Here is a 2,522-nt window from a genome sequence, read left to right as displayed (position 1 = left end):
TATATCAGAAGTTTTCAAATAGCAAAAATTTTTAAGAAAAATTTGAGGGGGGAAAAATTCTTTTAAAACAGCAAGGCCACAAATGCAGCGGAAACCACGCTGAGGGCGAACTGTTTATTTACTAGAAAACTGGAAGAGCGGCACTCAGGTTTGGGAAGTTTGCCTGTACCATCAACATAATCTATCCATCCGCATTTAGCTTTTGCCCCTGCGGCCAACCCCACATTTTCGGCTTCGCATGCCTCCTTAGTAGTATGCCTAGCGCAGTCAGTTTTACCATCTTTCTCTCCTTTTTCTTGGTTTGCTTCTTTTTCTGCTGCTTTTTCGCCTTCCTCACTCAATACACATTTTGATCCTTCTTTTTTGTTTTCATTGAATTTGCAGTTTTTGTCTTGTCGGCAGGTCTCTGCATCTTCTTTTTCTTTGCATATTTGCTCTATTGATTTTACCTCTGTTTTGCTGTTTTTGGCTTGAAGTTTGGCTATTTTGCTTTGCAGTTCGTTGCTGTTTCTTTCTGTGTAAAAAGCCAGTGCCGCGGCTAGTTGGCCCAAGTCTGTTACCTGGTCGAGTGGTGTCGCCGTGGTGCCTGTAATTTCCGCTGGTATGCTTACTGTTTTGAGCTTCTCCCAGAACTTATCAAAGTTTCCTTTGTGCTTCGTGTAGTAGTCCGCTATATGCTTGTTTATTGCTGCGTCATCGCTTGTTGCTGGTTCGCCTTTCTTTTTGAGAATAAGGTTCTTTATCGCTGCTCTTAGTTCCGGCAGGTCCTTGAGTTGGTCGTGGTTTTTTATGTCCGTTAAGTCCGCCGGCTTCGTTGGGTTTTTTAGCTTCAATATTGCTTCGTGCGCTGCGCTGTACGCTGGCAGGTCGCTTGCAGTCGATTGCGGCGCCGCTGTTCCTACTTTCGTGCCGTCTGCCTTTGCCGCTCCGTCCGGTGTTGATGGTCGTTTTAAGTAGCCGAGTGCGAATTTTATTGTGTTGGTTGTTCCGCCCGTTGATAATAGCCCGTTCGCGCCTGCTGAAAAAAGCTGGCAGCTTTGCGTGCCGCTTACTTGTCCCAGGTCGTTGTCCTTTATGCCGTCATTTGGCGTTAAGCTTTTGAAGCCCTCGGGTGTGATGTCGTCTAAGCTTTCCGAGTTTGGCACCGCGCTTGGTTCCGCCAGGTTGATTTGCTCCTGGTTTAATCCATTTACTCCGTTGACGCCGCCGCCGGCCGCGGAATTTTTGGTGTTCGTTGTCAGACAGGCGTTGGTGTCAGCATTGTATGAGCCAGCTGCTACGTTGAAGAACTCTGCTGCGGCGCCCCTCAAATATTCGCTCGCAGCGGCTGCAGCTACAGCGTCTTGGTTCGATGATGTATCGTCTTCCGTCATCTGCTGCATTAGTTTCCCCAAGGCCGCCATAATTGGTCCGAACTCTGAAGTTGTGGCGTTGTCGTTTTTTGCTGCCATAAACACTGCTATATGGTTCTGGAGGATGGCTATGTTTTTTCTCCTTGTCGCCTGATCGTTGAGCTTCGCTGTTGCGCGGCCGGGGACATTGCGTATTTTGCCTGCGAATGTTAGAAGCGGCCCCCACAGCCCCTTGCTTAGCGCGCCTTTTGCCGTTGCATCGGCTGGCCTTAACAAGATGAGAATCGCCGTAATGATTCCGTACGCGTACATGAACTAGTGCGGTGTGCTTGTTCTTAGTTTTGATTTAAAACTTGCCGAGTTAGAGTGCTGTGTGGCGGTGTTGAGCGGCTGTGCCCGTTGTCGTACATAACCTAAGCTTGGCTATAGTTATCGATGTGTTCGCCGGCTGTAGGCGCAGGTAGGTTACTGTATCAACGGGTACGCTTGTTTTCGGTTGGCCTTTGCTAGCGCTTTTAAATTATAATTCGTATACGTTTGCAATACTAAAAACAATTGCTGCCTTTCCTCCTTCGAAAAACACTCTCTGACATTTGTGATATACTAAGCAAAAAACGAGACACACTCTGAAACGTAGCTCTTTTGTTCCTACTGTTGATATTTTGGTCCACCGTTAGTAAAAAAACACAGCGCTTGCCACCATCTGCGCAATATCCTGTATAAATTTCCTTGTGAAATGTTGGGAACAATCAACCCCCACTTCACCGGGCACTTCTCTGCGACTCCTTGCATGCCGCTTCTTCATTTTGTATTTTACCGTCTTTTTTCGTATACTGTCCTGCTTGTTTAGATAATGTAGTGAGCCTTTTTGCCTGGCGTACTGGATTCTATACCTTGATGATCGTCCCTTCCATCAGCTCGATGGCTTCGCTATCCTCTGCTGCCGTATATGTCTTTGAAACCACACATAGCTTGTCCCCCTTAAACACTCTATCTGCATTTCTGTGCTTCCTTTAAAAATATTTAGACTAAATTTTTTATTCGCCATCTTACTTCCATAGGACACTCGATATTGCTGTAAGAGCTTCTAAGTTTTTTGTTTATTTAGGCTTAAGTGCCTCTTTCATTATTATATTCGTATATATACATACTCACAACACTCTCCTATTA

The 2,522-nt window shown here is 45.9% G+C and overlaps 1 protein-coding gene across 1 annotated transcript; it reads right to left on the bottom strand.

Annotated features, from left to right (window-relative positions):
* Nucleotides 1-62: 62 nt before the first annotated feature.
* On the bottom strand, nucleotides 63-1,664 carry TEOVI_000049400 (Trypanosome variant surface glycoprotein (A-type)/Trypanosome variant surface glycoprotein C-terminal domain containing protein, putative; the record flags this gene model as incomplete). Its single annotated transcript, XM_067223307.1, has 1 exon — nucleotides 63-1,664. The coding sequence occupies one exon, from the start codon at nucleotides 1,662-1,664 to the stop codon at nucleotides 63-65; it is 1,602 nt and encodes a 533-aa protein (XP_067079408.1).
* Between the last annotated feature and the right edge of the window lie 858 nt (nucleotides 1,665-2,522).

The sequence above is a fragment of the Trypanosoma equiperdum genome, assembly GCF_001457755.1.
Source record: "Trypanosoma equiperdum strain OVI genome assembly, contig: ctg_182, whole genome shotgun sequence".
Taxonomy (NCBI): domain Eukaryota; phylum Euglenozoa; class Kinetoplastea; order Trypanosomatida; family Trypanosomatidae; genus Trypanosoma; species Trypanosoma equiperdum.
This window is presented reverse-complemented; position numbering and strand designations above follow the sequence as displayed.